General features: G+C 34.7%; 1 protein-coding gene across 1 annotated transcript in view; it reads left to right on the top strand.

Moving 5' to 3' along the window:
- The first annotated feature begins 752 nt into the window (after positions 1 to 752).
- LOC145255751 (phosphatidylinositol transfer protein alpha isoform-like) overlaps positions 753 to 11,970 on the top strand; it is a 164,331-nt gene continuing 153,113 nt past the window's right edge. The window contains exon 1 of the mRNA XM_080114397.1: positions 753 to 945. Coding sequence (XP_079970523.1) covers positions 929 to 945 — 17 coding nt within the window. The 5' untranslated portion in view covers positions 753 to 928. The remainder of the gene's footprint in view (positions 946 to 11,970) is intronic.

Below are 11,970 nucleotides of genomic sequence, written 5' to 3'. Positions count from 1 at the left end.
GTGATCACGCACTTTTGAAAAAGTAATTTCTTCTCTTCATATCATGAAAACTACTTATCTGCCCAAAATTTAGATGTGATATTCGTTTTCAGTACCACTGAAAACCTTAAAAAATCATTTTAAAGTTTTTTGGAGAGTTGGAAAGAAACTTGACATTGACCCTTTTATACACGTAAAAACATGACCGCCAGAGAATTACAGTGATTACATCGAGATATACAGGTCTGTATATCTCGATAACTAATTGTTTCTACAGAATTTAAATGAGATTTGTGTATTCAGCATAGTCGGAAAGCTATAGAAGTCGTGATTTTAAAGAAAATTGTGGAGGTGGACCTTGGACCTAATGTAAAAAATACCGTATTTTCAAGTTTTACGGTATATTTTTTATCAAATTGTTAGGTGAAAGTACAGAATAGTTACGAAACACACTCCCCTATGCGAAGAGTCGACTGTCACTGGCAAAAAACGTTCTCAATAATAACGGTAACATAAGTTACCAAGAAACATACTTTAAGTTTACTCAGATGACTCTCTAAGCTGGCTGCCATAAAAGAAAGTTATAAACAAATGCAAATCTCCTTCCGGTGGTTGGAGGTGAATAAGAATAACTTCCGTTTTTCGTCTGAAATTTATATGAATAATATTTTCCGTTTTTTTGTTTTTTGTTTAAAATAAACATATATTTATTTTCGATCCTTTTTTTTTTTTTAAATAAAAGTTGAAATTAGGGAAATATGATTTTTAAAAGCGTCTAAATCATCGCTCAATGTGGGTATGGTTGTGATAGGTTTATTAACAAATCAGAATCTTAATAGTTGAACTTGAGGGACGTGTCAGCTAATGACGTCATTTCTTCTGGTTCCAACCCGGCTTTGAAATACTCGAGGAGTCTTGACTGTCACGGGCAAAAAAAGCCGTTTTAAAAATGCTTATATACGAATAGTAAGTACGAATATTGTTTACTTTGAATCACATGTCATTGTCATGTATTAAAAATATGTTATTACCGGCCTGTTCTCCATTCGTTTTACCTTTGTAATTTTCTCATTATGAAAAATAGATTATTTCTTGCTTGTCGAATTCTGACCGGATTCCATTAATGCTGGACGGAAAGTGGGGGTCTAGTTTCTAACGATTGTTATCATAAAAATTTATCCCCCATATTTTTTCTAGTTTTTATTTTCACATTGCAGTGGGAGTGCTTTCTAGTCAGTGGGGTTTTCTTGTATTATATAACAATATTACTGCTTGTCTATATAATGTGTGAAAATCTGTTCTGTTATTTGATTTTTAGCTATTTTTAGAGTGAATAAAATATTTGTTTAAATTTTTATAGTTTTTTTTTCCCCCTCATATTTGCTATTTCTGCCCACGCTTTTTCTATTTTGTTAGAAAAGAAAAAAGATTATTTTTGCATTTAAAGTTTAAAGCCTTTACACTATTGTATTTGTTTTTAATCTAAAAACAGTATTTTTATTGGAGATGGGTGTAATTTTGAAGTTTTAATTTTGCATCTCCTACTTATATATATATATCACGTTTAAAACCAGTCCGATTTTATTTATTTTTTATTACATAAACTCTGAAACCCTTTTGATTTTTTTTTTTTTTTTTTTTTTTTTTTTTACTTATCAAAATTAATTAGTTAAAACTGTTCACGCCTACTAAAATTACAATCGGGTACCCCCCCTCCCCAATGACCTCATGGTTAAATACTCGTCGCCGCCGCCTTCTCTGCGTACTCAAGTATTTCCCCAATTCAGATGAGCACTAAAGTCTTTATTTAAATTGATTATATAATTTTCATGTAATTATTACATGGTGTTCAATTGTCAACGCCTACATAAAATGTCCGTTTGAACCTGCTATCCGAAGTGGATGTTAAAAATAATTATTTAAAAATAGAAACTCCATCTTAATCCAAACTTCACGCCCCCCCCCTAGCATGTATTGGCATTTTAAGTTTAAATCCATTTTTAAATGCTAATTTGAAAGTTATTTACTTAACATTAATTCCTAGATCGGTAACCCCATAGACGTCAATGTGAAACTCCGATCTCTAAAACTTGGTCTTCTACAAAATATGAATTGAACTAAAAAAAATTCTTCAATTTCTGTAGAAGTAATAAAATAAACGACCGATAAGTTAGCCATTCCTGGAATTTCGTAGACCCAACCATAAAGGCTATAACAAATCACGTCAAAACTAAAACTTAACTAAACAAACAAAACAATAAAAATATAATAAAAATGAAAAAACCAGTGTTTGCGTGAATGAAAAACAAAACAATTACAGAAATAATAAACAGCAGTTTACAAAGAAAATACAATTAAAGATACAAAAGTCGTTTCAGTAACCCAGGCTTCATTTTGTGTGATTTTTCCTGAGCCAATATTGACAGTCTGATTGATCTGTGAAAACACCCCACTTATTATTTAACCGATTGTTTATTTTTCTGGCTAAATCCCAATCTGTCACAATTACAATTTGTGACTTCAATAACTGCTAATCAGTAAAGTACGTACGTACTTTAGTTGGAATGACAATACTAAAGTTTTTCTCTTGAACTTTGAACTAAATGATACGATTTTTAATACTTATGCAAAGATACCATGCTAAAATAACGTCATTTAGAAACCCATTCTTAACATTGGGAGGCTGTTTTGTAACTTATGTACTTTCACCTAACAATTTAAACAAGATACCGCAAAATTTTAATTTAACTTGAAGATACTATAACTATTTTTTAAAAAAATAGTACATAATTACTTCTCTGCATAAATCCCTTATTTTTGTTTTTTGCCTTGCTGTTAATTTAAGTATTAAAGTATGGAGCTATAATATATTTTCATGTTATTAAAATTTTTTTTATAGTTTTTCATTTTATCAGCCGGACAAAAATTGGAAACTAAGATCACATTGTAGTGTTTATTAGTCTTCTGTTCTCAAGAGTCTCTCTCGAAAAGAAGGTGGGTAGGTTTGCCGCCTGGGGCACTTTGATTAGAGCCCCCCCCCCTCCCTACGAGAGCATAGACACATGGTCAGTTTTTAATGTGGGAGAAAATTCATCTTTTTTAAAAAGTACTCTGGATTGGGATAAAAAAAATAAAGGTGCTTTTATTTCACTGCTTGGCCGCTTCTTGGGTACTTATGCATTTTTACTACCGTGCTGAAATAACGTTATTTAGAAAGCCCTTCTTAACATGAAGGGAGGGTGTTTTCTAACTATTCTCGTTACTAGTGCACTTATTGATCCGTGCTGAAATAATGTTATTTAAAAAGCCATTCTTAACAGGGGAGGGTGTTTTGTACCTATTCTATACTTTAACCTTACAATTGAATAAAATAAAAATAAAAACTTGGAAATAGGATTTAAAAAACAGCGCGGATCAGTAAGTGCATTCTCTACTTTCACTTAGCAATTCGCAAAACTTTAATTTAACGGTGCTAAATGCGCTTACTAATCCGCTATCTTTTAAATCGTATTTCCAAGTTTAATTAAAGTTTTGTCTTTTTTATTATTCAATTGTAAGGTTAAAGTACAGAATAGGTACAAAACACCCTCCGCTCCCCATGTTAAGAATGGCTTTTTAAATGTTATTTCAGCACGGATGGATCACTATGAGTTACCGTCGATATCTTTTAAAATGTCGTTTTAAGCAAAAACAATATTACTTGTTGAAAATAGTTATATATGAAAAAATTACGAAAATCTATTGAGTAGAATGTAATCTTTATGGGGAAAATGGGTAACATTACATTTTTCGTATGTTTTTAAAGTAGACTGAAGAGAAAACATTTTTAGATTATCCAACATTTGTAAGCGATAGACTTTTTGGTTCTATTAGCGGAGAGGGGTTCTCGTGTATGACTGGTACCTGCTCCCTATATTTTTTTTAGTTTCGTGGTTTTTTGTTCAATTTTTTTTTTTTTTTTTTTTTTTCTCCAGAGGATTTTATTTTTTTACATAGGCACATCACTTATCAAGGCCAAGAGGCCACTCGAGGATAAGGGTTAAAGAGTGTACAGTAGAAATTTGACAATATAGTAATCCCAAAATCTAAGATAGTACTGTTAACTGCATAATTACTTTAAAGAGAGGATAAAACATATCTATTAACTTTTCCGTTCATGAGTCGTTGGAATCCTCTTAAAAATTATTGTGAAAATTCTATTTTTTTTTTTTTTTTTTTTTTTTTTTTTATTATCGAATGGATACTAATCTACCAGATTATCAACAAAGAAAAGAAAAAGTTAATATTTGTAGGGAAGTAAATCGATCACCGACTTTAGAACCACCTGACATTTGAAGGCCAAATTTAGCTATTTTTAAGCAGTTTGGCCTTTTCGCTTTCTTCGATTATTTTATATACATATTTATGGCTATCTTGAATATCCGTCACTCAAAATTGTTAATTTTTAAATTAACAAGAAAACCCTTTGGTATACTTAAGTGCGTCCACAATTTTTAATCCAATAAATCGACCCCCACCCCCCTATATTGGAATCACTCGACGAGAACACGTGACTTAACCCCTTTTACATAAAGGATTTTTCAAATTGAATGCGCGCGAAAACAAACATGGCGACCAGTGAAAACGATACGGAATACAGACCTGAATACGCCTAAAAATCAACTTCTTAAAGGTAAGTCTTTAGTTTGTACTCTAGCGCACATTCATTGCCCTTGGATTGTAAATGTTGGTTGACAAACTTGAATGATAATTAAATAAAAATTTTAAAAGAAAAATTCGAAAAAAAAAAAAATTGGTCCAGGCAAAACCTTTCTATATGTCGGGTGACGAAACTTGACAATAACCATAAATATGTATATAAAATAATCGAAGGAAACAAAAAAAAAAAAAAAAAAAAAAAAAAAAAAAAGGCCATGCTGCTTAAAAAGACTAAATTCGGAATTTGGCCTGAAAATGTCGAGTGGTTCTAAAATGGGTGATCGATTTACTAGAACATTGGATTAGAAACTGAGCACCCTGCACCCACTACAAGTATTTAAATATGGACTTTTTCATTTTGTTTTGATAATCTGGTAGATTAGTGTCCATTCGATATTAAACCACTGAAAAAGTAGAAAAAAGACAAACTAAAAAAATATATAGTGGGGTACTGCTTGCTTGTCACGTGAACCAATGCCTGCCCTCTCTCCGCTATTAATTTTAATCGAATCTCAATTTAAACATTGTATTTTTAAGATTGAGTTTAAAGAAAGATTCAAGAATTTTTAGCTGAAAATTTGGTTTCTTTCCTTTCACCTCAGTCTCCCCACCCCTCAAAATGTCTTCCAACACTAACCCTAAGTTGAGCGGCAATACAAACTTATATATTGAGTGTAATGAAAAATAAAGACCTTTTTTAAGATATTAGAAAGGTTTTATTCAACATAAAATTCAGCAGGTACAACAACATGGTCGGTAACGAACGACTAAGCTGGGAAAAGGCGCCAATTTCGTTCTATTTGTAAACATCTGGTGCGCATGCGCACTAGCGCTCTAAACTCACAACACTCTCCACCACATTTTATTTATATTTCGGGTTGCAGGTGATCTTCCTTCCCCTTTTTGTAGCTTCTGGAAGAAATTTGAAAACGCCCTTCTTCGAGTCACTGTTGCTGCTGCTCTTCTATTTCTAAACACTTTGTTTTGTCGACTGAAGAGAAAGACTCCATTTGGTGAGGTATTATTCTTTGGGGTTTCCTGTTGATCAATCGACTCTGGTTCGCGGATGTTTGATGGAGTAGTAGAATCTGGTGATGTACTATGATCAGGGGAGACAGGAGATTCCAAGTTTGTAGAGGAGGGGTCAGTGACAGGAGTGGGGGCTAGGTCTTCTGTTAAGACTGTTGACTGACGGCCGTCAGGGAAATGAATTCTGGCAAAGTTGGGAGTTGCAGATATTATATCTACTGGTTCCACTAGGGGATCTGACTTGTGTTGGCGGACAAACTTCCTAAGGAGGGCCGGTCCTCCTTGCAGCCACTCGGGTAAGGTATATCCGGTGCCCGACCTTCTGGAAAAGTTAAACATTCTCTTGTATGGGGTTGAGTTAGTTGCTGTACAAAGTAGCGATCGAATAGAGTGCAAAGCTATGTCGAGTACTTCCTGCCAGTGACGTTCGTCCAATTGCCCGGTTTGGAGTGCAAGTTTGATCGTTTTCCAGATTGTGCCATTTACTCTCTCGCATTGTCCATTGCCGATTGGATGGTATGGAGTTGAGTGGGTAATCACAACTCCATGTTGCCAGAGAAACTCTTTTAGTTCACATGAAATAAACTGACTTCCTCGATCACTATGGATGAAATCTGGGCAGCCAAAAAAGGTAAATAAATTCTGGAGACAATTTATAACAGTTTTTGTTGATATGTCCTGACATGGATAGACAAAAGGATAGCGTGAATATTCATCTACAATCACGAGTAGGTATTTGAGATTATTCGTAGATGGTTTCGGTCCAATGAAATCTATTGAAAGACGTTCAAAGGGGGATCGGGAATGGATTAATTGACCTGATGGAGGTTTGAAGAACCTTGGTTTTAGTTCAGCACATATTTGACATTCAGCGCAGGTGCGCTTAGCATCTTCCATGGAGAATGGTAGATTCTTCTGCCTCACAAAGTGATAGTCTCGCTACTCCAGGATGACAGTGCTGCGTGCAGGTCCTTTAGTGATAATGAGCGCGAAGCAGAGCATGATCGAGAAAGGGTATCTGCAGAGTTAGTATATAGACCAGGTTCTCTTAATATCTCATAAGAATAGTTTGAAAGTTCAAGTCTCCACCGAAGCAGCTTATCGTTTTTAATACGATTTGGTGTCTGCGTGTTGAACATAAATGATGCAGCCTGTTGGTCAGTAATAATGGTAAAGTGTCGACCGAGTAAGAGGTCATGCCATTTACGCACAGATTCTACAATGGCTGCCGATTCACGTTCCACTGCTGAATGTCGACGCTCTGACTGCGTTAGGGTTCTGGAAAAATATGCTACTGGACGTCCATTCTGGGAAAGGCAGGCTGCTAATGTTGTCGCAGATGCATCAGTTTCTATCGTAAAAGGAACTTCATCCTCAATGGCTGCAACCGAAGCCTTGCAAATTTCATCTTTCATGGCTTGAAATTGATTTTTGAGTTTCTCAGTGATAGGAAAGGACGTAATGTTTAATAAAGGTGAAATCCGATCTGAGAAATTCTCTATCCATGGTGAATAGTATGAGAAGAGACTTAGAGCCCGCCTGAGTGACTTACTGCAGTTCGGAATCGGTAATTCTTTTAGTGGTGTAAGTCTGTCTGGATCAGGATTGATTGTTCCATTTTCCAATAAGTGCCCTAGAAACTTTAGTTTGGTTATACCATATTCACATTTTACAGGGTTTAGTTGCAAGTTAAGACGGTTGATAACCTTTCTAAAAGCTTCCATATTTTCGTTTAATTCTTTATTAGTTTTTCCTCCGATGACAATGTCATCAATGTAGGCAAATGTACCTTGGAGTTCATGTTCTTGAATCAGATTATGCATAATACGTTGAAACACAGCTACTGAGTTCGTTAGCCCAAAAGGTAACCTAGAAAACTTGTATAGTCCTCCGTCAGCTTCAAATGCTGTGTAAATTCTCTCGTCTCTACGTATAGGGCATTGATAATATGCAGCCTTCAGGTCCAACTTATTGAAAATTTTGTACTGTGATAGTTGGCGTATGATATCCGAAATTTTGGGAAGCGGAAAAGCATCCAAAAGTGTAAACCGATTTATAGTTGCAGAATAGTCAACGACCATGCGACGCTTATGTCTTTCATTTCTAGTTACTAGTACTTGGGCTCTCCATGGGGAATTCGATTTGATTATGATACCTTCTTTTAATAATTTTTGTATCTCATTCCGGATAAATTCGCAGTCCGATGCTGAGTAGTTTCTGCCTTTTGTTGCGATGGGTTTACAATTCTTTGCTAAATTAGCAAAAAGAGACGGTGGCTCGATTTTCATCTGAGTGACGTTACAAATCTGTAAAGATGGTATCTTTCCGTTATAACGGAATTCCACCCGGTTATGCAATTGCATGAACTCTTGTTCTAGTATAATTGGAGCACACAAGTTGGGAGGGATAGATAGACGCATATTAGTGTAAATTTGTCCATTAACAGCAATGGACGCAACACAGTGTCCTAAGGTTTTGCTCGTGAGATTTGAGGAAGCCATGCTTACCGTATCATTAGAAGGTAATATACTAAGGCCGAGTGATCTCACGATGTTCATTCGTATAAAGTTATGAGTGCTTCCACTGTCTACCATAGCTTTCAAACAGGTACTATTAATTATTGCATTTACTACAGAATATTGTGTGCATGGAGTGCATTGGGATGATGCAGTGAGGGCAATATATGCAGAACTAGTCCTGGTATTATAAGTTGTTTGTTTTATTTTAGATCAGCAGACTTTAGAGAAGTGGCCCCTCTTTCCGCATTTAAGGCAGTCAGCATTCCGAGCTGGGCAAATATTTCGAGAATGATTTTCTCGTCCACAGAATTGGCATCTGGCGAAGTGAGTCGCCTGATTATTTCTGGAAACAGCAGCACATTCATTAGTTAGTTCCAAACTAGTTATTTTCAGATTCATCTGCATGAATAGATGCCTTTGCTACAATTGATGTGTCATAAGCTGCTGCATTATGTTGGGCCATTTCTAGACTTCGTGCAGTTGCTACGGCATGATCTAGGTTAATTTCAAAACTTTCAAGTAATCTCTGCCTAATAGTTGAGGAAGTGAGACCTGTGATAAATGCGTCACGTATCGCTAGCTCCGCATGTTGAGAGGCAGTAACATCTTCAAATTTACAATCCTTAGAAAGATTCTTTAGTTTTAGGAGAAACTGATCAATAGATTAACCTTGATTTTGTTTCCTAGTGGCGAGAAGGTGACGAGCAAACACAGAATTTACCGGTTTTACATAGGTTGCTTGAAGGATGCTAATAGCCCTCTCGAATGTTGAACAGTGAGATATAAGAGAATAGACCTTCGGTGAGATGAAATTAATCAGAATACTTAACTTATTCGGAGGATTTTGAGGATGAGCGACTGTGAGAGAGTCGATGCAGTTGATGAGGGTACGATACCAATGATTCCATTCGTCAGCGGTTGTATCTGTCGATCCTTCGAATTTACCAGGTCTCAGTATAGCATCCATTGTTGCTGTTAATTTTTAATTTTATGTTGAATAAATTGTAATGAAAAATAAAGACCTTTTTTAAGATATTAGAAAGGTTTTATTCAACATAAAATTCAGCAGGTACAACAACATGGTCGGTAACGAACGACTAAGCTGGGAAAAGGCGCCAATTTCGTTCTATTTGTAAACATCTGGTGCGCATGCGCACTAGCGCTATAAACTCACAACATTGAGGAAACTGCGTACATTATCGAATCTAGTTATCATTCATGGTCCGTAAAAGTTTTTATCAAAATAAAAGCTGACGCGTTTTATATAGCGTTTATTTATTTTTTTCAAATTAGGTTAAGTTTAACATCGATTTATTGTAAAATTGCTCACCCATATTACAACCTGCGTTCTGGTCTTTTAATCAGGACCAGATAATAAAACGCTCAGTTTATTTTCTAACTCCTCATAAGAACGGAACTCCGTTCTTATGGGGAGTTGGGAAATCCAGTTCTCACCATAAGGTAACAACCTGCATTGGGACAAAAATTATAATTACTAGTTGAGTTAAATTTCTCCGACTAAAAACAGAACAGATATTAGACTTTGATCTCGGTTTGAACAGAGAATAAAAGGATTTATTTTCAATTACTCATACCATGCTCCTGCTCAGTGCTCCTCACTCCTGTAATTGGAAATTACTATACAAACAGTCGGAAATATTTTTATTGACTTAAAAAAAACTGGAACAGCCTTTTGACTGTTTTAATGATAAATTAATGACAAAGCGAAATAATGTTCGTTGTCATGATCTGAAATTCCATTTGTTTTTATTTGACCCTCTCAAGGAGATAAACTTAGATACGAGCTTGATTCCCCCCCCTCCCAATCAAAACTTGATGGTTGGTTCTTTTTCTTTAACCTGACGAGAAATGGTTTCGTTTCTCATTTAAGTTTTATATTTCACTTGTCATTTCCCCTAAGAATTCCCCAAAAGCTAAGGAGTGTGACTTTCTTGCTTGTCAACATGAAAGTATGTAACGAAAACTCATGGACCCGCACCGTTTTCATTTTTCCATCACAAAATATTCTAACTAGTTTCTCTTTGTATTATTCAAACTACTGTTCTCATCTTTAACGTTTCGACCGATGTAACCTCCGATTTTTTAGGCGCATCTTTTAAAGTTAGGAACCTTCCAGTTGAACGAGAAAACGTGAACGGAATTTCGATGCGATGTAAATCCACGGTGGTGGATTGTTCTCATTCCGTCAGCTATGGACATATGGCGTAATGCTAAAGCGTTGGTTCAGTTCTAAATTATTCAGTTAAAGATTCGGTACTCATGCACTTATTGATCCGTGCTCAAATAATAACGTTATTTAAAAAGTTATTCTTAACATGGGGAGGGTGTTTTTGTACCTATTTTATACTTTAACCTTACAACTGAATAAAAAAAACTTTAATTAAACTTGGAAATACGATTTAAAAAATAGCGCGGATCAGTAAGTGCATTAGCACCAAAGATTCAATCATTGTTACACGCGATAACAATTAAGAATAACAAATCAGCACTTTTACTCGGTAAAACATTCTGTTCGAAATTCCGTGCAGTTTCCAGAGTTTGATTTAGAAGGTCCTCGGTTGGAAACTATGCACCTGAAGAACAACGAAAATGACATTAATCGATGATCAAAACTTTATTTTACTTGATTGTATTCAATTTTAGATTTGAAGGGGAGGGGGTGATTTTGAATCCTATGTTTAGAAACGACAATCATGATAATCTTACTTTCTTAGCGAGTTATTGTGTAATAAAATTAATGGGGTTTGTATTACTATACACATAGATTCGAAAAAGTTGTCAAAAAACAAATATATAACAAATAAATGTTATCAAAGGCAAGATAAGTTACTTTTCTACCAAACTGGATATAATTTTCGTGTTTTTATTCAATTTAACATGTTTATTCAGCTCGCAAAGCATACAGTGTTTACCGATGTATTGGAAAATTCAAAATGGCGGCCGACTCTCTCTTTAACACGTTAAGTTCGGGAAAAAGTGTTATAAATAATAAACTAGACAAAATACTGTTAGAAATTCGCTCAATATGTTACCGTGACATAACTTGACATATATTCGTCTAGTTTATTATTATAACACTTTTTCCCAAACTTACCATGTTAAAGACAGTCGGGCGCCATTTTGAATTTTCCAATGCATCGGTAAACATGTTACATTGAATAAACACAAAAAATATATCCAGTTTGGTAGAAAAGTAACTTTGATAACATTTATTTGTTATATATTTGTTTTTTGACAACTTTTTTCGAATCTGTGTACGGTAATACAAACCCAATTAATGAAAGGAACCTTTAGTTGGGCAGACTCAAATAGTTGGTAATTAAGTAAAATAAAAGGTAGAAAAAAAAAAAGAAAAATGCAAAGTGTAAACAGAATACAAACCATGAAAGAAAAGCGGGTTTGTATTACTGTACACATAGATTCGAAAAAGTTGTCAAAAAAAACAAATATATAACAAATAAATGTTATCAAAGGCAAAATAAGTTACTTTTCTACCTAACTGTATATGTTTTTAGTGCTTTTAATCACTGTAACATGTTTATTCAGCTTGAAAAACATACAATGTTTAGCGATGTATTGGAAAATTTTAAATGGCGACCGACTCTCTCTTTAACACGGTAAGTTTGGGAAAAGGAGTTAAAAATAAAAAATATGCAAAATACTATTAAAAACCCACCGAATATATGTTAGCCTATTCCACGGTAACATATATTGAGTTTCTAGC

Source organism: Euprymna scolopes, chromosome 31 (genome assembly GCF_053919585.1).
Source record: "Euprymna scolopes isolate OS-2025 chromosome 31, ASM5391958v1, whole genome shotgun sequence".
Classification (NCBI taxonomy): Eukaryota; Metazoa; Mollusca; class Cephalopoda; order Sepiida; family Sepiolidae; genus Euprymna; species Euprymna scolopes.
The sequence above is the reverse complement of the archived record's forward strand: the minus strand, read 5'-3'. Positions and strand labels throughout refer to the sequence as shown.